Source organism: Apteryx rowi, unplaced genomic scaffold (genome assembly GCF_003343035.1).
Source record: "Apteryx rowi isolate R43461 unplaced genomic scaffold, aptRow1 scaffold_21, whole genome shotgun sequence".
Classification (NCBI taxonomy): domain Eukaryota; kingdom Metazoa; phylum Chordata; class Aves; order Apterygiformes; family Apterygidae; genus Apteryx; species Apteryx rowi.
Genome location: NW_020448419.1, coordinates 4355919 through 4377310, shown reverse-complemented (window position 1 = coordinate 4377310; position 21392 = coordinate 4355919). Strand labels below are relative to the sequence as shown.

Below are 21392 nucleotides of genomic sequence, written 5' to 3'. Positions count from 1 at the left end.
GTATGGTTGGGGATTTTAAAATCTAATTATACTTTAGTTTAAGGGCAAATAGGCTTTCTATTCTTTTCACCTCAAGGCACAGCAAGAATCAGTGAATATGGCTTGACTTCTGAGGGTAAGGCTGTAAGGATAGCCTGAGAGGAACAGCAGTTCATTAAATTTTATGTTTCTGGTTTGTTTCCCCATGTATTCTAATTTAATCTAAGAAACAGAAATATGCAGTGAACCCTGAAAATATGTTTTAAGATAAGGGTTTAAGGCTGAACATCAGAATCATAGCTGCTGTTTCCTCAAAACTAACTTTTCTGCATGTGTTTTCATGGTATTTATAAGCTGCCTATGCTGTTTCATGGGCCATCTCGTCTTTTAGGGGTCCTACAGAGTATCAAAAGCAGTTCATAAAGTGTCATTATCAGCTAATTTATTATTGTTAATACAGTAAAGTCAAAATAAGTATGTTTTCTTAAAAAGATATTTTGCTCACGTTTGCACGCTGTTGGTTTTGATACCTAAGAATACCCTTAGCGCAATGGAATTTATGCATATTATGCTTCAGAGGCTAAATCAACCCCCACTAATGTGGAAAAGAACCATTTTGTTCCTTTTGATGAACTTTTGTATGTCAACTTGAGATGTCACAAATTTTGGATGAAAATACTAACAGCACTGGGTATCTGTCTCAGGCAAAGTGGGAGAAATATACTTTCCCTGCCTGCTTTTTAAAAGCACAGGTTTTGAAAGCTTAGTAAAAAATATAAAACAAGTTAGTAATTTTGATGAATGAAGTTTGGGAGGAAGGAGCCCATGTTTTGCCCGTGCTAGAAAAGATCCTCTAGCTATTTCATGAAGAAGGACTAGTATCTTTGTGCTGTGGAGCAGAGATAGGAAATCTAGCAGACTGGAGGGCCTCTCAAGTGCCTCTGTTATTGCCGTCCTATAAAATATCTACCTACATTTGCCCATCAAGGCTTGCCTGTTAGTCCCTATCTGTACAAGTAACTTTGTTTACATCAGGCTATAGAGACTTGTTAGATCCTTGTGGATCTAACCAAAAAAATTCACCTAGCATCATGCATGTTCCCTGCTGGGACTGGCAGGACTGAGCAGGACTTTCTCGCAGCCGTCTCTCCAGGTGACCCTGGACAGGTATGGTGCTCAGCTGTGGAAGGGGCAGCAGACTGCTGTTTGTTTCCTCAGTGCTCCTTCTGCAGAAATCATGGGGGAGACAGCCTGACTAAAGCAAAGGGGTGAGAATCGTGCAGGAGGAGGGATGTGAAGCAAATGAAATGAGGGACAGAACTAAAGGAAGGCTAATTAGCACAAGAAAGATGGGGGGGAAGCAATTGGATAGGTGCTGGGGGTTGTAAGAGGGAGTGACAAATGGTGATAGAAACCAGAGGAGGGCGAGGGAAGCAGAAAAAGTTGATGGGAACTTGGCACACAGATGCACGGTGTACTGGAGTTTGGGGTAGGAGAAGAGTGGAGGGAACTGGGGTTTAGTAGGTGGGGAGAGAGGAGAGTTCAAGGCTGGGACTCTCCCATGAAAGACCCCCACGGCATTGTCTTCTACTAAGGCAGCAACTGAACACTGGAATCCCAGTTCCTGCCTTTTACTTTCAGCAAGTAATGGTGAAGTCTCCCAAGCAATGCCCCCCCATCTGCTACTGACTGCTTGACTCATTATGTGCCATCTATGCACAGATAGCAGTGATCTCGAAACAGATCCAGAATGAGTGGGAATCAGGATGATCCCACATAATTTCTTCTGTCTTCCTCTCTCCTATTTTTTTTTAATTAGGAAATAACATTCAAAATTAAACACACAGTCCTTGATATTTTACAGCATAATCTCTCTGAATACTGTTACCCAGAGGATTCAATGCCATTTGGCAAGTGCCTTGCAAAATAAACGTTTAGTTAAGAACCAAAAAAAAAAAAAGTCCCATCAAACCAGCCCAAGTGTCCTAACATCTCTGCAGGGTTCATCTCCTACATATCTATTTCTTGGAGCTATCTGCAGGCTTAAAAATACTCTATTTATGTTCTCCTGTTAAATTCCAAATAAACTGTCCCCATATCTCTCTAGAAAGGCAACAAAATGCCTTAGAAGACAGCAGTCACATCCTGCACACCTACGCCTACAGGCACACACAGCAGCAGTGCATATACTTAAGCTGTCTCTGACACACATAATTTTCCTTATTACTAAGTACTTGGCTCTTCCCTTTATAATGCTTTTAAATTCAAGGATTTATATGTACATATGTACATGTACACAACAGAAAGAGGGAGGAAAAAAGTGCAGGAGTTAGTTTATCTGCCTCCAGATCCCTCAAATAAGTCTTGAGCAATCTAGCCAGATTCAGGGCCTAATCCAAAGCCTGTTGAGGTTATCAATTATGATATGTCATGTGGAATTTTCTGGAGAATACTTCTGTTGTCTGTATTTCTAGAGGATTTAAAGTGTATCTGTAATAAGTTTATCACTCCACAAGCATCTCTCTAAGGAGGCATTTTACAGTTTGTCATGCACACTGTGGCATACTTAGTTTTCTTCAGAAACAAAGGATACATCATATTTAACCATGTAAACTACTATAATTTACTCTTCTTCAAAAAAAAATACTCTTCACTGTTTTTTAGGGTTACCTTTTCCTATTATATATAATAATACTACCAAATATTCAAGGAATGTAATACATTTTTTTCACTCTGTACCTTTACATCTAGTCTGTCTGTTTTCCATAAGATGTGCTCTGTTAAACCACAAAGTTTCAGGAATTTCAGAGTTTCTTTCCTGTGTTTGTGTCAGACTAGAAAGCCATAGTAGTCTCTCTTCAGTTTAGAATATATGCATTTATGCTGAAGTTAGGAAGCATCAACATCCTAAAGGTTTTAGGATTTCTTTCAGGTAAGCCTCCTTGATTTTCCTGAGCTCTTTCAGTTTTCTCTCTTAGTTTCCCACTGCTGAAATCAGGTCAGATATTTAATGAAGAGGTAGTGGTGCATGAGATTTTATACTACTTATGAATTTTGTTCTGTTGAGGAATAACATTCAGATATCTTTCTTTGTTATTATTTTGATATTTCCATTTCTAGCCTAGGCTAAGAAAGGAAGATAATGCATGATTTGAAAGAAGTTGTCAACTGTGGCTTTGTAGAGCTCAACAGAAGTTTGACTTGTAGTTGGACTTCAGTTTTTAAGCAAAACTTCAAGTAATCTGACTAGTCAGCTCATTCAGCTATGGAATTTAAGAATCTGAAAGAGACTTCCTATGGCCATCTCAAATAGACACCAATGTGAAGATTTGGCCATGCTGCATGCAATCTGTCAGAGAAATTGCATTGGAAGTCTAGAATTGAGTGATATTCATTAAGCTTTGTTTCTTCAAGCACATTTGGATTCTTTCTCTCAGACATGGATTTCCAGATGACACTGGTGCAAAGACAAAAGAAATTTCTGATCAGAAAATATAACATGGTCAAAGGGGAATTTTTTTTTAACAGGAAAGGCTTCAGAAAAATCTGGGCAGTTTTTAGTTCCATAGTTGGTGTAGCCATTTTATCATATGGGAGTTTTAGTTCCAGCTCCCTGCTGTGTCCCTTTTCTTCCAGTGAACCTTGCCCCTCAAGTGGGCAACCACTTCTTCACCCACTTCTCCAGTCTCTTGGCGTTCTGTCATGCACTGTGCTTGTTCAGCCTTAGGGAAAGCCTGCAGTGGATCTTGGGAGACACAGGCCAGCCGAGGAGGGGAGGAGCAGAAGATGAAAATGACATACTTGAGGTAAACTCCTCTTAAAACTTTTTTCTATATTAAGTCTGCTACTAAATCGTACCAGGGATTTGGTGTGCACAAATCATAATGAACAGAAGTGGATTGTTCTAGCAACAAACTGCATGAGGAGAGCAACTAATAAGATCAAGTCTTTCTTTGAATTATTATAATTAATCCTACAAAAGTCAATCTTCAAAAACATCAGAGAAATGCAATATATTACACTTATTTTCTTTACCCATCAACAAGCTTTTGGCCAGCTCCCAAGAGACCTTGCATACAGTGGAGGAGAATACAAAGATTAGTTCAGTGAAACATTTCAATGTTTCTATCCTTTAAAACTTTCCATTTGGCAAAACATTTCAATAGTTTGGTTTTTCATCTTCACACAAGACAAAAACAAACGTCAAGACTAGTGATTTCCTTCAGAGCAGTAACTTATATTTTTTATCAGCTATAATCACCTTTGGTAAGTATATCTTTCCTCAGACAGGCTGCATTCTTATCAAACAGGTGGGAATAATACCTCCATTAATATCATCATTACTTCCTAATATTTTTCTTACATTTCTCAAATACCCTTGTATTTGTATATTCTCACTCTGACACATTCTCCAGCACAATTATTGCCCTCCTTTCAGTAGCCCTTGATGTTCCAAAATGATAGTGCTGTCATAAATACTAGAATCCCTGAATGAACTGGTTTGGAAATGGTCAGCAGATTAAAAATATTTGCTTGAAGCTTTCTCTTTGCTGTGTAGTAGTGGGGGAAAATATTTGCATAAATGAAACTTTAATAGGTACTAAAAATAAACAGCACAAAATAAAACATAGCTTGTGTCTACATTATCATGCAACTTTAATTACACAAGCATTTATGTTCTTTGTGTATTTTGACTTAGGGCCATGTGAGACACATGAGTGAACTGTCAGTCATGTAGAGTTGGTTATAATTTGTCCATACAGGAGGAATAAAAAACCCTGGGAAAATATGCTAACACTTTTCATTGGCAATAAACATTGGTTGTTGTTAGTCATTTGATAAAATTATTCTTAGCAAACTATACAAATTCTCTAGTTCAAAGGGTTTCCTGAGAAGAAATATATTAGCACATGGCTAGATCCACTACAGGAATTAATTATCCTTTTGTACCATCTCATTTATTTCATTTTTTCTTTCCCTGAACAAGAAAATATATTTTCATACAGTGTTCAGCAAACCAAGCCAGATTATTTAAAATAATATTCACGTTCAGTGTGCTCAGTGTAAAGTGCTATTTTTAGAGTAGGTACCTGTCCCTTTTTACAGCATCCAAAACAGAAATCTTTGGTTTCCACTTGTCACACAGAACCAGTTTGTAAAGGGTTTTTGGACTTCTTTGCACTTCTCTTTCCCAAGTAAGTGGCAAATAACTAGGTGTCACTGATACATGGGGCAACAAATTGATAAAGCAAGCATAGATTCTGAGATCTATAATTTTTAATAATTTTTAAACTAGCTACAAAATGTCAATCACTTCACAAACTGACAGGAGACATAAGGAATTTCATATTACATGCTGTAAATGATATTTATCTCACAGTTTATCTAGAGTTCATTCATTTAGGTTTTTTATTATTTTTTTACTGAGTCAGCTACTAAACATCTCAGCGATTTGGTGTGCATAGCTCTAGGTAAGCAACAGAGAACTGTACTGATAACAAACCACATGGGGATAGCAACTAGTAAGAGAAAGCCTTATAAAAATTACATTTCTTTGCACCATTTCATATGGTAGTCGTTTCCTCCAAAAGATAGTCTTCAAAAGCAGCAGACAAACCCAATATATTACACTTGCTTCTTTTTGTCTTTGACATATTTTCAGCCAAGCTTTTATTTTGCTGGCAATGGCTAAATAGTGAGTGCCAAATCCCTCTTTTTTCATTATTAAAAAAATGATCATGATTAATAACTATATATATATCAACAAGAAAAAAGTGGCACGACTGCAAACTTGCTGGTATAACATAGTCCCAAAAGAGTCCGAATACTGAGCATGCTTTTGTTGTCATTGTTGGTGTGCTACTGCCATGGGAAAAGTCTTGTTTAAGTAGGAGTCTAAAAGTCTATTTATTCCTCATGCATAAATGCATAAATCACATCACTTTTTAGTGCAATGCTTGTTATAGTAATATAATTCCACATTGTCTAATCATGAAATCATAACAACGGATAATGGTAATGAAGAACCGAAGACAGCAGGTTTAAGTGCTTAAACATCATGATACCCAAAGACAGGAGCATGGCAGTAGCTCTGTGGAATGTCACAGTTTTACAAGAACAATACTGTATATTTAAAGGTTAACAGCACGTTTAGCATTCCAACATTGTTGTCATTCAGCAAACATCATTTAAAAAAAAGGGGAGAAGAGGAAAAAAGAAAAGGAATCCCAAACAGAAACAAGGAAAGGAAAAATCTCAGAAAACATCATAGTGAGCTATAGCCATCAAATCAGCACTATGTACAACCTTTGGAAAGAAAGAGATCTAGAAAAAAATAATTACAAGTATCATTTTTGGAAAGCTGACAAACTACACAGGACAACATTTACAATGGGGCTGATATGTGCATGTGTGCAAACCTAGTAGGTAAATACCATGATAAAAGCATGAAGGTGCTGCCCTGTTGGACAGTGTTAAAAGGAAATGCACTTTGCTGCATTTAACCACTGCCCAGCATCTTTGTTGCACGCTGGTTAGCTTCATCAATCCTGGTTTTGTTGGAATCAGCCTATGGAAACACAAATTAAAGAAATAGTTGATTATATGTCAGAGAGAAAACATTTACAATGCTTTGTGGACACTTCCCTAGTTTTAGCTAGGTCAGAGGAAAAAAAAACCTTTGAAAGTACTGGAGAGCTGGTTTTCTAGTGGTATTGGGGCCCAAACATAAATTAGAGATTTGCCTGGTTTTGTGACATTTCAGAGAGCCTCTGAGTAAAGCTTTTGTGTTTGGCAGGTTCTGTGAACTCTTCTACTGCTATGCCAGATCTGTAACCAGTGTTAATTGGTAACTCCATTAATAGCAATGCTCTGGATGACAACTGATGATGTATGTGCGGATTTCCTTTGTTTAAAGCTTCAATGGAGTATAAGACTGATCGATTCAGTGGATGTGGATTCTGTCCCAGCTGAAGGATGTGCTAAAATTTAGAGTACCATGCAATCAAAACTAAAGTTTTGTTCAATGTAATGGAGAATCACTGGAGTAGAGAAGCTAGATCATCTTATGCAGGGGATGCTGGGATAAATAAATTTATCCGAAAAGAAATGAGTCTGGATCTCTTTGCTTTACATGTGACAGGAAGGGAATAGGTAGGAGTGATGCCATTATTCCATTCTCTCAACAGAATTCATTGGTGTGGTTTCAAGACAGGGTAACCTCTCTCATTGGGCAGCAGCATGAACAGGAATTAAGAAAAGGAAGGGATTCTACCATTATTTGAAAAAATCAAGCTAGAATTTAGTCTAGTGTGGGCTAAATTGTTAACTTCACTGTCTTCCATGGTTTAAACCTTGTCATGCTTATAAAATGATGTTAATAAAAGAGTGCCTCTGTGGAGGTTTAGGAGTTGTCCTTGAATGGGAAGACACTTTAACCGTGGGCTTCTGTAGCTCTGTGGAAGTTAGTTTGGGATACAGAGACATTGTTTTAGCTGACATAAATTGGTAAAGTTCCATTCAAGCCCATTATGCTATGCTGACTTATGCTAGCAGAGGGACTAGTTTTCAGCTCTTGAAATCAGACCTGTGGGAAAGGTGAGAATTATATTATTGCTTTAAAACATGAAATCAAATAGCAAAGTTTCTTTTCTGTGGTTTGGTGCCTGCCTTTTGTTAGCTTTGATGACTGTTTCCACTTCTCTGGGGTGTATCCAAATTATACAGATTTATTTTAAATCTTCAGTTTGCAAAGATACAGGATGGTGAAGCAACTTTCCCACATACATTCCAAAACCCTTTAAAATAGTTATAGTGCTGTGAAGTAAATCATTCTTAAACATCTTGGGCTTTTCTCTATAATTGTTTTGGCAAATAATATGTAGATATATCTTTTTAGTACAGTAGCATGTGCCAGGCCCTCAGCAAGTGCAGATCAGCATAACTGATCATTATGAACCACACTCATTTATATTAGTCATGAGTTTGACCTTGTCTATAACAGTATAGCTACCTAAAAAGAAAAAGTGAATGGTTTTGGAAGCAGTTTAAGTTTGTCATAAAGTATATGAATACTGAGATAAGGCTATATGTGTATGTACTTTTTTCAGAGATGAAACATAATGGTCCTGAATGGAAATACTGAAGTCTAACTCTGGTGAATGACTCTGTTGCATCAAAGTCAGTGGGAGTCTTATCACAAACCTTCCCACCTGGGTCAAGACAGAATACTTTTGAACCCTTCGTACTTTCTCTCTAGCCTCCATTTATGGCTCATTTCAGAGCAGGGTGCTCTGGTGGTGATGGCTAAGCCATTTGACTCACTCATCACATTTTATTTTTTTCCTTTCTTTCTGACTTGAAGGAAGGACTAAGCCTTTTATTTATTCCCTGATTACCTTGGATAGATCAGACTACATCTCCACACTGTGAGATGATTCCAGCTTGGATACACATATCCAGTTTAACATACATGCTCTATGAGAGTATGGGTTAGCTTCATGATGTACCCCAGCTTTTGCAAAATGTGCCAGCCAAGGGTCTTTCTAATGGTTATAGCTGATCAAAAACACAGTGTTTCAGCTGGTCAAAAAAAAAAAAAAGAACAACTCCAGCAATGCTGTATTGCCTGCCACCAGCCAGGGCCATTATTCTAATGAAGTATTTCTTCACAGAATGGACATGTATGCATTTGTTTTCAGCATTATCCAGTTGTCGGTCACTTTGGTGTCTTCATAGAGGGTTTTCCTATTATATAGTTTCTTTTCCTTGTGTATCATTACTGCTCAGACCATGTGTACTTACCCTGAGAAATTCAGAAGATCTTCATTAAGACTGAACTGTCTTGTTTTTGTGCTGCTGTCATATGACTCCTCTGTATACACTGCAAATCCATCTTTCAAAAGTGTATCACTGTTCTTAGCCAAGATCTCTGCCTGACTAGGCCTGCCTATGAGGCTGGATTTAGTGATTGATACTAGTTTGCAATGCTCTTTTATTGCTATATAAAATGCTGTATGACTATAAGGAGCCTCTGTAGATGTGGAAGGCCAGTCCCTCAGTTAGTCAACTGCTGTCAGCGTGCACTGCCTAGAAACTTGGTCCATGTACTTCATGTGCACACAATGCCTAGTCAGTGTTTCAAAATCCAGATGTTTGCAGGCATGAACTGATAGGAGAGCAGTGCAGTGTTAGAAAGTTAGGATTGCTGCATTTGGTGATAGCATCCTGAAGGCATGGATGGGACACACCTGATTTCCAAGTACAGTGTATGTCATCTGCCACTAAAATTATGTCATGAATAGAATAGCTGCTAACATGGAGTAGTACGTGTCCTTGTACTTCCTCTGAGAAAATGATATATATCCTAGACTACTTATTAAAGCTAGTTATGACACATGCCATACAATCCTCCAGTCCCCTCTTGCAATGTAGATAGATGGGCTACTTTCCAATGCTTTTCTCATAAATAACAATGATAAATCCCTCTCCCTACCCCTGTTTCTTTTTTCTTAGAAATATGAACTGCTGCAGAATGGCATCACAGTAATACTGTGCGTTTTCCAGTTCATTCAAACTAACAGATGCAGCTTTATAAACAGAAGTTTTGACTGTTACAAAGCTATGTGCTCTTTTTTGTTATGTGACTGTCTGTGTGTCAGAAATAAACTTCCTTCCTTTCAGACAACACACACTTCAACCAGTTCTCCCTGGAATCACACTCCAGTAAGGAAAGCTACCAAACTGTGTGAACCCCTGACAGCAATATTTTCTTTAACTTGTTGAGCTAGGCTCTTGTGTAGGTAATTGGCATGAAAAACAGACATGGACATCTTGCTCTCTATAGCTTGCATGTGTAAGAAGGCTCAAGAGTACAAGCTCTACCACTTAAGGTCATCATTAATTCTAAACAGTACATTTAAGTCCTTGGGTTAGATCCTCAGGTTGTGTAAATCTTAGCTGAAGTCAAGAGTGTTGATTGATTTTACACCAGACAAAGATCTAGCCTCTTATGTCACTTCAGCCTGGCTGTGTCTATGCCTGGAGCTCTGCCAGTAATGAATGCGGATGGCTTGCAGATCTTAGGATTTGAGGACAAGAGTGAGTTCTCAGCTGGGTATGGAGGGTGCTTCTGTCTACTTCAGAAATCTGCAATGCAGATCTGGCATTGGAACGGTGCTCTCTGCATTTTTATATAGTGATTTCACAATGGTAATATTAAGCTTTTGTACTTCACCGGACCCATGCAGGGCTGATGGATCTCTATCCAAAAAGGGTTAAAAGCAGGCAGCAAGACAAGGCTGACTGCACAGTCACCATGTGTCAAAGCCAAGCTTAGTAAGTTCACATCCTCCTTTTTGGACTGGCCCTCCTAACAGGTGATCCAAATCTGAATCATTCATGGAGTTTCTAAGGGAAGGAGAGTCCAGAAAAGTTTGAATTTTGCCAGGAAATGCCCAGGCATTCAGGCCCAAGCTCCACAGTTCTGCACAGCTCAGGGTACTTCTTTCCCAAAACCTCTGCAGAAGGAGCCTTGATCCGTGTTAAGTGCTACTCTTGCCAGCTCTTGTCTTTTGAACCCAGCAGTGCAGTATGACCTGCAGTGAAGGATTACTGAAGATCTACAGCAGCAAACTCTGCTTTGGTCCAAGGATTTGGAAGGAGAAGAGAGAGGAACTCTAGCAGCTGTTTCTGTCCCCTGTCCTTCTCTGAAAGAGCTGAAGAGAAACTGCAGCATGACCCCTAAGTTGAAAGAGCTGGGAACAGACCGGGTTACATGTCTTCTGCACTTCTGGTAGCAGCCTGTGCCCATGAACAAAGGCTGCTCTTACCTTCTCCATGATCCTGTCAATCTGGCGATTCTGTGTGTCAATCTCATTGCCCATATCCAGGGCCATGTGACGTAAGTTACCAATGATGCCGCTGACCTGCTCGAGGTTCTCATCCATTTCATTTTCTCGGGCATCATTTGTTACCCTGGGGGTGAAAAAACAATTCTTTGAGTAGAGACAGAGGAGGTCCCTCTGAAACTCTGATTCACCTGAAACCTCCCCTGCATCCTTCTTCACTTGTGACTTGTGGAGCATGCTGCTGTGCTAAGCTTTGAAGAAAAGGGATTAATTATGAAGCAGCTAGCTTGAAAACCTTTGCATGCTTACTTTTTGACTGTTGGGACTAATTGTTTGGGTTCATTACTACTCCATTTGTACTGCTCATTCCTGCTGCTCCTGGAAGTGTTGCTATCTGAGCTTGTCTATTCCACATACCACACCTGTATGCTAGTGATGGCGCTTCTCAAAAGAAGAACGAAAGTTTGCTTCATTTGGACATTTGGACTTATGTGTGGTTACAGTATATGCAAAATGCTGGAGGGCCTTGGAATTTAAGCTATACTAGCTCCCAGCCTTGGGCTACACACAGCTAACTGATACAGTGCAGTCCTTGCAGACTCAGGGCTAATTGAAATACTAGGCATGAGCAGCTTCAGCTGTGAAAGTCCTGACCTAAACTCCTATTTTAATTAAACATATTTCCAGTAAATGCCAGAAGCAGCTTCTCTCTGATTTGCTGGCTTCAGTAAAGATGCTTTGCCTCTCCCATTAGCCCTGTCTTTTTCAGTTGCTTGGTGTTTAAAAGAAAAAAACATCAACATCCTCATCGTTATTTGCACTAGCTCAGGCAAGCACCCATAGGGCCAGGTGAATTTGGTGGAAGCAGTGAGTGTTTAGGGCCTGTACTAATGAGCATCAACATAAATCTGAGCATCTACCACCTGGTGGAAAACAGTGGCTCCATTGCATTACCAGGTATCACTGAAGGAGTTAAGGAACATCACAGAACTCATGACCATATGGAAGATTTCTAAATATATCAGTGACAAGCAAAATAGAGAGAAAACAGTGGATGAAAAGACTCACCTGCGGATAAAGCCACCACTGATGGCCATCTGCTCCCGTTCATCTACGACACGTGCAGGCTGGCTGGCTACAACCCCATCCTGATTATTGCCCCAGGCTTTTTTGTAAGCATCACTTGATTTAAGCCTATGCGAAAAAGATGATGAGTAACAAAGCAGCAAGTGGACAAAGACGAATGCAAAACTCTTTACTTCTCCAAGCTAAAAGCTGAATCAAGCAAATGAGTTTTCAGATAGAGGGTCATTGATTGTATACCGATATATCATAAGCCTGAATAAAAGGAGATTTTATTTTACTGCCACAACTGTGATGGTCAGAGGTTTTGTTTCCAATAGGGTGAATTGCAATTGTCAGGTCTACAACACTGCACACAGGTTTTTGGATGTTGACTTAGTTTCCAGAAAGGAGAAAAAAMAAAAAAAAAAAAAAAAAGAAAGAACAAGAAAAAAGAAAAGAAGAAGAGAAGAAATAGATAACTGGAAAACATTGTTTCATTTCAGTGATACATATGTTTTGACATCAAACACAGAGAACATACTGGCAGACAGACATAGAAACAAAACTGCCAAGTATAGTATGTACATCACATCACAGCAACACACCCTCTTAGAGAAAAACAGATTTGGCTAGATTTTAACAAGTTACCATGCAGAAGATTGGGCTTCATTGTTGTCATTTACCATGTATGTGGCATAATAGGCATTTTAAGCCACTAACCTTTTCCGAGGTGATTTGGGGATGATTTTCTCATACAAGTCATAGGATTCATTGGATTTCTAAATAATATATCGGTACTTGAAAATAGTAATCATACATCGACAGTTGATGTACAAACCTTTCTCCACAGAGACAAAAAGTAAAATAGGCAGAAGTGAGATGAGTGCAGGAGAAAAGAAAAGATACAAGCAATCTAGCATCAGAAAGGGAAATTTTTCTACATTTTCTTCATGCACCAGCTACAGGCATGAATAAGAAGTGAAGCATTCTCACTAAGCACAGTTGCCTCAATAGTTCATCATACTCTTAATGCACCAGCAGTAACAGCCTTCACAATAAGCAAGACACAGGCAAAAATGGATCATCACTTCCTTTAGGAGCTTTAAACCACAGGACTTTAAAATAGCCTATCAGGTTGTTATATTTGTTGTTTATGATAGTTATATTAGCTTTAGAGAGCCATTTTTGACTGAGCTGCCATGGATAGAAAAACTAAAATCCAGGCATACCTTCAGTGGCAGATTAGCATGTGCCAGCATGTTTTGGGTTGCTGTCTTCCGGGTGATCGGACAAAATCAGACACTTAAACAGGAGAGCATGAGGGTTTGGGGTCTGTAGCTACAAATTCTTGATCTTATTTCAGAAATGGAGCAGTTTTCAACAAAGCTGTTGGGAACTGCAAATCCCCATGGTTTCTGTGTTCTTCGTTTTGGCTCTAGTCAGTCATATAAACAGCCCTGTGGCTTGGCTTTTGTGGGAGAAATTGAACATGCTTCTAGTTGGGAAAGGACACAAAAAGCCCAGCTCTGGTGTTACATTCTCTCCATGCCCTCTGAAGCTGCTTAGAATCTTTTGAGTCTGAAGATGTGTAGCATACTTTGATACAGAACTAAAATATAAATTAAAAGAGGATCTTTCCCAAGTAGTCCTCTGTTTTGTTACTTAGTTCCTTTTAAAATTTGTGAAGACTTAGAAGAGGTGTTTGACTGGCTTGTTTGTTCTTAGTGCTCTGAAACTATATATCAGCTTTGGTGTTTCTGGAAATGAGTGAAGCTAGCTCTTACTGCACATGCAATTACAGGTTTTTGTCAGTTCTTTAGACCTGCACAACTTTGAGAGTGACACAGTGTTTGTGTTTGAGGTGAATGATTTTATACACCAAGAGCTCGATTCCCCGATTTTTGTGCATGTAAACTTCCCATTAAAGTCAACAGGTGGAATTTGGGCCTGCTCATGATCAATAGCAGTTGTCTTACTGACTTTGATCTGGTCAAAGTTGTATGCCATGGGAATTTTGGGTCTTCTAAGAATGTAGGATCAGGCCTTACATTTTGGTATGGTTCACTGAATTATATTTACAAGCAACAGAGACTAATTGTGTGTGAAATGGTTAATCTTTTTGGAATATATGCAATTTACCACCAACCAGAAGAGCTTTAGGGGATGATGGTGTAATCTTACTGATGCCCAGAACTGTTTGGATTTCTCTCCCTCCTTAACTCTGCTTCTCAGAATATCATCTTAGGTGCACCAGTTGATTCCTGGCATGGTGAGTCAAAGACTCTGTTTTTAAACATGTTGACTGATTGGTAATGCTAGTTTATCCAACCTGGTGGCAGTCTGCAAAGGTCAGTCAGAATGCTGCCTTGAAAGAGGAAAGGGACACTTTAAAAACAAATGCCTACCTCACCAAATGCAGGCAGTATCTTTCAGTCCCTGCACCTATACATTTCATGATATTGCAATCACTGTGGAGTGGTAAATGTTTCCAGACCAGATATCAGATCCTAACCCAAGCACTCACAGGTCTGCCTTTCAATTTTGAGCAGTCTTCCCTACAGCACAAAATATTAAACCTACTCTAAAAAATGAAGATTTCCTGCAAAATACATACATTTTTTTGCACCTTAAGGATGAACTTTTGACATAGATGTTATGTTAGGTTTCTCCAGGAGGAGCAAGCCATGGCAGTGTTCCTCTTTAAGTTGCAATTTTCCTCTCTCCCACTTTGCACATGTAGGCAATGATATACATATTCCTGGCAAAATGCATACCCCAGCAAAGTGTTTGTGGCTTGGTATGCAGGAGCAAAATTGATTTTTAAAGCTGAGACAGTATCTGCATTTTGTCCCAAGGGAATTAACTTCAAAATAAATGGTGACTGATAAGACAGAAACCGAGTCCTACTGTTCCTATTCCAGGCAAAATTCCCACTGAATTCCAAAACAGCTTTCAGTCATTTGGTCTTGATAATCATGGTAGGATCAGGCCATGCTTGTGAAAAAGGTATCTGTGCTACGCAGAAAGAGAGTACAACACGATAGAACCACAGCACTCTACCTTGTTTCCTGCAAAATCTTTGGCCAACCATTTACAAATGTTGTAACAGTAACCTGGTTGAGTACTGACTCATTGCATGCTGGATTTGCTATTCCTTGAGGAATTCTGGTTGTTCTGGTTTGTCCCTAATTTCTGCACCCACAATATGCGCATAACATTTTCCTTTGGCATTTAAAACAAGCTTTGCATTACTTGGAGAACCGTTTCGTTCAAGTGTGATGGCATGCAAGCAAAATTCAATGCATTTCAACATTTCTGCTTAGTGTACGTTCTACCCAAATGAGAGAAATTGACACGATGTGTTCAGTTTTTCTCAAATTTGGTTCCCTAAGGCAGGATGAAAATCATTGCAAGTTGGATTCCAATTGTAAAACGTCATGTCTCCTTCAAGATCTCATCAAGGACGATGTCTGTTGAACAATGAGAGGAAGTATGATTTCCTTCCATAATTTTTGGTAATGTTTGTTATTACCTCTTCTGCATTTTTAAGCTATGAATTTTTATTATTTAACTTTTTTTGTGAAAATAGGTTTTAAAATTTAGGGCCTCCAGGAATAAAGTAGCCCCAATGTTTTTGTATGCTGGAAAATGGAAGCACTTAGTACACTTTGTGTAAAATGTTGAAACTTTTACCAGTAAAAGGTGTTGACAGTGAAGCTTTCACTGCAGTATGCCTGATTTTAATGCATCTACAGTAATTCCCAGTCAGTTGTCTATGCTATGAGATGAATGCATTTGAATCAGAATCGTTCTTTCTGCATGCCACATGCTCATCCTGTCCATGTGCCTAGCAAGGATGAGCTTCACAAGGCCTTTAGAATCAGCCTTAAGTGCTCAAAGAGATGAGGCAGGCAGCACCTACTTGTTACATGGACAGACACAAAGACCACAGAATTTTCCTAGGTCCGTCAAATTCTTTTCTGCTTCTTTCATGTCCTTATTGATTTGGTCCATTCCCTCTTCGATGCGTTCCAGTTGTTCTGATTAAACACAAGTATTTTATCCCCACAGAATGAAGCAGATGGAAAAGGACAAAGAAAAAAAAGACAAAAACTTCAGACATTCACTGTGACAAAAAACTGGACACCACATAGCAGAGCCGGTACCCAGTACCTACTTGTTACAAGGACATATGAAAAGGCCACAGCATTTCCCTAAATCTTTTAAATTTTTCTCGGCCTCCTTCATGTCTTGGTTGATATGGTTCATGCCTTCTTCAACACGATCGAGTTGTTCTGGTCAGGACAAAGGGATGACAGTGTGGAATGAATTGTATTTTTGTTTGTTTTTGTCTTCAACAGAACATGAAAAATGACCATGTAAAACTGAATTAGTAATGATATTACAATGCATTAATCTGAGCTGATGCATTGTTGCAAGGATGTATGCCAGATTGGATGCTGAAGATGGTTTTTACTAATACGGGAAGAGTAAAACAAAGGAGGCAGATGTCTGAAATATATTAATTTAAACAAGATGTAATGGTGTAGAAAGGAAGGGTTATAAACTTTAAGGTCCAGAAACATAATACAATACATCCACTTACTAAGACACCAATGACATCCAAGAGAAAAAAAGATACAGTGTTATTATTTTGCATTTATGCTTGTTAATACAAGAGAAGGAGTGTCCTTCCGTGGAAAATGTTTGAATTACTTACACTTACAAATGCCTTGGAATTAGTTGATGTTTGGCAGAGTAACTGGTTTAATTAGTGAGTGATTGAGTGAGAGATTTGGTAGTAGTGGTATCGGAGATGGCGTGAGCTGTAAAGAGCTGTGTCCAAGTACTCCTTTTTCCAGAGGCTGAGGAAACTGAGACATGCCACTTTGATTGGCATTGGATATTAATCTCTAATCGGAGTATAGCCTCAGGGCTGATTCTTTCTCTTTTGGGCTGCTGTAAATCAGGAGTAGCCCCAGTGAATGCAGAGGAATTACAACAACCTAAGGAACCTGATCCAGTGCCCACTGAAAGAGGAGCACTGGCTATGACATACTTTGTCTCTGTCCTCAAGGGATCTTACATAAACAAACATTAGGCAAAGACTTGCGCCAGGTCAAGTGACCACATCATCAAGCCCAGTAACTAGCCATACACAGGCACTGTGTTTCTCCACTGATATCAAACAGAATTTTCCTTATTTCTACTAAGACTGACTTGATGTGAGTTTTTCCCAGTGACTCTGTAGCTCAGAATAATTTAATGTGTTAATTTTTTCACTAATCTTAAAGCTGAGAAAAATGGCCTAGAGGAGCGGAACGCCACAATATAGAACTGTCAGACCAGATCCTTCACTTGATGCAAACAGACGTAGATCCAGCTGGATGAGGGTTGCTATGTGAAGTTTGGTGTAGCTATGACATTTAACACTGGTGGAAAGCTCGGCCATTTGTTTAATGCGAGATAAACCCAGATTATTACTACATGGAATAAAAAAGTTAGTTGGAGTGATATTTCAATGCAGTAGAACTTTTCACTGTATCTAAAGAGACTAAGTGAAGCAATCCCAGTAAAATACAAATACATTTCTATTCCTTGTATTGAGCAGAGAAAATATAAACACAGAATTAGAACTGAGAGGAAAGGAACTAAGAGAGCACTGGTTGTAGGAGAAATATAATGTCAACCCTGGTGTTGAGTTAGGTGTATCAAGATAACAGGAAGGCATTTTCAAAAAAAAAAATCATGTGCATATTGACATCAGTACAAAACTCCCCTTGACTTCTTTGGGAATAGGAATAGGCCTAATTTCTTACTTGGGTTTCTATTAACAATTGAGGTTTAGATTTTCAAAGCTGTCTGGGGGATTTGGATGCCCAGTTCCCATTAAAATTAATTTTAATTAATTAATTTTAATGGGAATTGGGCATCTCACCCCTAGAGGGCTTTGAAAATCCCAGCCTAAATTATTCAAGCTGAAATAATTCTAATATTGAACTTGTGTTGTTTATTTAATTCTTGCATGAGGCTGGGCTTTGAGATGAAGAGACACCATGTCAGTATTGCCAGCTGCATCTGCTTTTCAGCTGTCAGTTCTCATTCTCCTCAGCTGGATGTGCCTGTTTCCTGATACCACAGGGATTATTGATCCCGAATCCAAGGATGCATTTGGGGGATCAGAATTATCTGGCAACATCCTCTGAAAGGAGCACATTTAATGTGAGCCAAAGATTAGGAAATTAATAAGGAAACCTGAGAGATGTGTTGTACAAGTTTGGCCAGATAAACTGCTGAACAAAGAAATACAAGGTTAGACTGTTTTAGCACACATTGCAATTTTACTTGCTGGTCTGGAGGCTTGAGCAGAACCTTTAGTTCATGTTTGCACCCACAGATCACGAATTTAACTAGCCTAGGGGGTTTTGTGCCATTCTAGTTTAAGGAGGCATTCTCATCAGAGGTGTGAGTATGTGATAAAAGGTGGTACTCCTGCTCCCCACATGCTCAGTCTTGCCTGCTTCTGTGTAGCTGGGCAACATTTGCTCTAGCTCTGTGAAGCCTGTGCAACTGTGTGAGCGTGAATGGCTTTTATGCTGGTTCATGCAGCGTGGCAGGGAATTGCTAAATTTCAGTCGCAAGTTCCTTCCTCCTGCTTGGGAGGAGACAGCTGTGATCGCAGAGGCTGTTTTTCGGGGCTATTAGTTAAAAGCATCCTGTTTCCACATGCATGTTTTGACAAAGCAGTCACTGGGAGGGACGTATGGTACTGACCTTTGTTTCACTGATTTACCTGCCTGTATTTCTCTAACCTTGGCTGGCCAGGAGAAAGCACTAAGTAAGACTGCAGGGATCAGTCCTAGATCGTGTATTAATGGTCAACTTTCAGTCTAAGCGTGTTTCCTTAATCAGATACAGCTTCACTGAAGTCAAATATATAGTAGGGCTCTTTGAACTTTCTTTCCCAATTTCCTATTCTGCCTGAGTAGGTGGGTGTTAATTGAAGAATATATTTGACATGACTCAAAGACTTTCCTTTAAATTATACTTCTTTTCAGGACTCTGAATTTATCTTGCTTCAGTATTTGTGTGTGTGATGCCTATGCTACTTCTGAAGAGAACACAACTAATTTATCTTCCATTAAAGGAAAGCTCATCAATGTAAAAAGGCATGTGACATTTGTAGCCCAGAAGTCTAGACATCTGGCTGCTGCTCCTAAAGCCATTTGCTTGTTGTAAATGTAGTGGGATGGATTGTTAACTGGCTTAAATCAGCATAGTTATACTGTCTTCATGGAGCAACACCAATTTATACCTGCCAAAGATCTGGCAGGTTCGTGAGTCGTATTTTCTACCATTACAGAGGCGTAAATATTACAGAGGAATTAATTTAATGGGGTCACTCTGGAGTTGTTTTGGTATAGCTGATATTAAAATCTGGCCCAAAATGAATCATTCCACATCAGAAATTAGATGGCTATCAAAAGGTTAATTTAATATCTGATTTCGTAGCTTTTTCCCTATTCTGACTTTGTCTATTGTGTTAAAAGGTTTTAGGGAAGACATTCTGCTGGCATATACTGCCATGAAACTGTGAAAATTCACACCTCCCAAAGATCAAGGTCAGACTTTTATCTTTTGATTGTTTATTGCAGTATTCTTTAGACATACTCCATCTCTAGATATGTTTTTATATATATATATATGTACACACACACACTATATATATATGGTATATAAGAACTGGCATTGTCTTAATTTGGAGGCAGAATATACATGAGAGATATTTTTCGTTGAGATTTGCTTCATTTTTTTTTTCCAGGAAGCTTTGGTGATTATTAACCCCTTTTGCATGTTGATATCATTTGACGTCTGAGAATGTCACTTTGATTCACAAATAGTGGCCATATATCTGCTTCCAGATCTTATAGCAAACTGATGGCATGTCTTAGGGTACATGCAAATCTATTTTTACACCTCTATTATTATACTTATGAACTGCTTATGGATTAACAGCATAAGCAATTGAGAGACCATAAACTGGTCCTATTAGCTTTACGGTGTCATTGTGCCCCTCTGCCAGTGTAAAATATCCCTGAAGCTAGCTTGGTATATCCCAGGTGTAGCACCAAGTGGGAGATCCTCAAGTATTACTGCATGAGCTGTAACAGCTTGAAAAATCCCCTCTGTGTGACTGATCCAGGATGAGTGGCTGAGAGGAGGAAGCTGTGGCAAGGGTATCCCTCAGATGCTCCTGTGGTCTCTTGAGCTGACACAGCTGCAAAAGGCTCTTAGCACAGTGTTGGATGCAGGACCAACACAGGGCAGCTGTAGTATTATTCCACCTTTACATCCCCGTCCACAATTTATAAAAATTTTTCCTTAATTAGTGTCCAGGATCTGGGGCCTGTGCTTCTCAAATGTCAGTTAAGTACTTTTAGAGAAGGGAACTTGTTTCTCTGCCTGGAGTATTGTGCAATGAAGCAACCTCCACCAAGGACAATTTTAATTTAAAAAAGGACGTTTAAGAGCACATTGTAATCATAATTGCATACAAGAGGGCTGCGTTTGAAGGAGAGTCTGCAGATTAACTGCTTCCAATGATACTCAGTGATCCCATTTTCCACAAAGGAAAATCAGATTGGAATGAGGTACATTTCTAGGACGGCCTTTTCAAAAATCCTGAGTCTTGACCTAGCTCTTCTTTGAAAGGCATTGCTGAGCATGCATATCAATGGAAGAAAGCTGATGGAAAGTGCTTGTGAAACCATGTCTAGCTGGGCTAAAAATAACAGTGGGCAAGGCACAACCTGCTTTTGTGAGGGTTTTGTTTTCTCTTTTCTTCTGCAGTACGGTTTCAACATAATAAATGCCATTTTCTGAGTAAAATTTGGAATAGTCAATACCAATCATTATTTTCACTAATTAGCAAACTATTTCTGACTCTGATCAGCTCTTTCAGTCTTAATAGACTTGTTCCAGTGTGAACTGAAAGGGCTAACCTGCAAGACATTGGACTGTCAAATAGCTCTGCCTGCCAATACTCCCCAAGTGATGGGAGATTCTGAGAAGGACAGCGATTTGCTCCTTTGGAGGAAGACAGTTACAGCTCTGGGACCTCCTGCTAAGTGTGAAAGCCACGTTTACCTTCATATTCTCACTTTGTACTATCAGCTTCATTTTCTGTGGTCTGCTTTTAACCAACACAACATTAACGCATCCAAATGTTAACTTTTTCCTAAGCTAGCATGTTTCAAAGATATATTTAATGAAGCACAGCAATTGCCACTGCACAATAATCATTTGCAGCATGACATTTTTTTAGTATAAAATGTAAACACATTAGTTTAAAATGTAAATACACACACACACACACACACACACACACACTTAAATAATTAAACAAATAAGGGAGTTTGTCCCAAGGCCAGGTTTAAAAAAACGTAAGCATTATGGATGTAGATAGGCTCTGAGAAAGACTTTCTCACTGATGAAAAATTT

At 39.0% G+C, this 21392-nt stretch overlaps 1 protein-coding gene across 2 annotated transcripts in view; it reads right to left on the bottom strand.

Annotated features, from left to right (window-relative positions):
* Positions 1 to 5238: 5238 nt before the first annotated feature.
* SNAP25 (synaptosome associated protein 25) overlaps positions 5239 to 21392 on the bottom strand; it is a 28850-nt gene continuing 12696 nt past the window's right edge. Inside the window, exons 4-7 of one of the 2 annotated variants that reach the window (XM_026064199.1) lie at positions 16069 to 16186; positions 11895 to 12020; positions 10809 to 10953; positions 5239 to 6547 (exon numbers count right to left, since the gene is read on the bottom strand). In XM_026064199.1, the coding sequence (XP_025919984.1) occupies positions 6479 to 6547; positions 10809 to 10953; positions 11895 to 12020; positions 16069 to 16186 (458 nt within the window). In that variant the 3' untranslated portion in view covers positions 5239 to 6478. Of the gene's footprint in view, positions 6548 to 10808; positions 10954 to 11894; positions 12021 to 15813; positions 15932 to 16068; positions 16187 to 21392 lie in introns of both variants that reach the window. The other variant, XM_026064198.1, reaches the window with a different exon arrangement.